Source organism: Myotis davidii, unplaced genomic scaffold (assembly GCF_000327345.1).
Source record: "Myotis davidii unplaced genomic scaffold, ASM32734v1 scaffold72, whole genome shotgun sequence".
NCBI lineage: Eukaryota > Metazoa > Chordata > Mammalia > Chiroptera > Vespertilionidae > Myotis > Myotis davidii.
Genome location: NW_006284618.1, coordinates 464,317 through 464,628, shown reverse-complemented (window position 1 = coordinate 464,628; position 312 = coordinate 464,317). Strand labels below are relative to the sequence as shown.

Here is a 312-nt window from a genome sequence, read left to right as displayed (position 1 = left end):
GGCGCTGCCCGCCGCCTCCCCGGAGGAGCTGGCCTTCGAGGCGGAGGTGGAGTACCACGGGGGTTTCCACCTGGCCATCGACGTGGACTTGGTCTTCGGCAAGTCCGCCTACCTGTTCGTCAAGCTGTCCCGGGTGGTGGGGCGGCTGCGCTTCGTCCTCACCCGCGTGCCGTTCACTCACTGGTTCTTCTCCTTCGTGGAGGACCCGCTGATCGACTTCGAGGTGCGCTCCCAGTTTGAAGGGCGCCCCATGCCCCAGCTCACCTCCATCATCGTCAACCAGCTCAAGAAAGTCATCAAGCGCAAGCACAC

General features: G+C 64.4%; 1 protein-coding gene across 1 annotated transcript in view; it reads left to right on the top strand.

Moving 5' to 3' along the window:
• Position 1: 1 nt before the first annotated feature.
• PDZD8 (PDZ domain containing 8) overlaps positions 2-312 on the top strand; it is a gene marked incomplete at its 5' end in the record, with an annotated part of 60,030 nt that continues 59,719 nt past the window's right edge. The window contains one exon of the mRNA XM_006754952.2: positions 2-312. Within this exon, the coding sequence (XP_006755015.1) occupies positions 2-312 (311 nt within the window).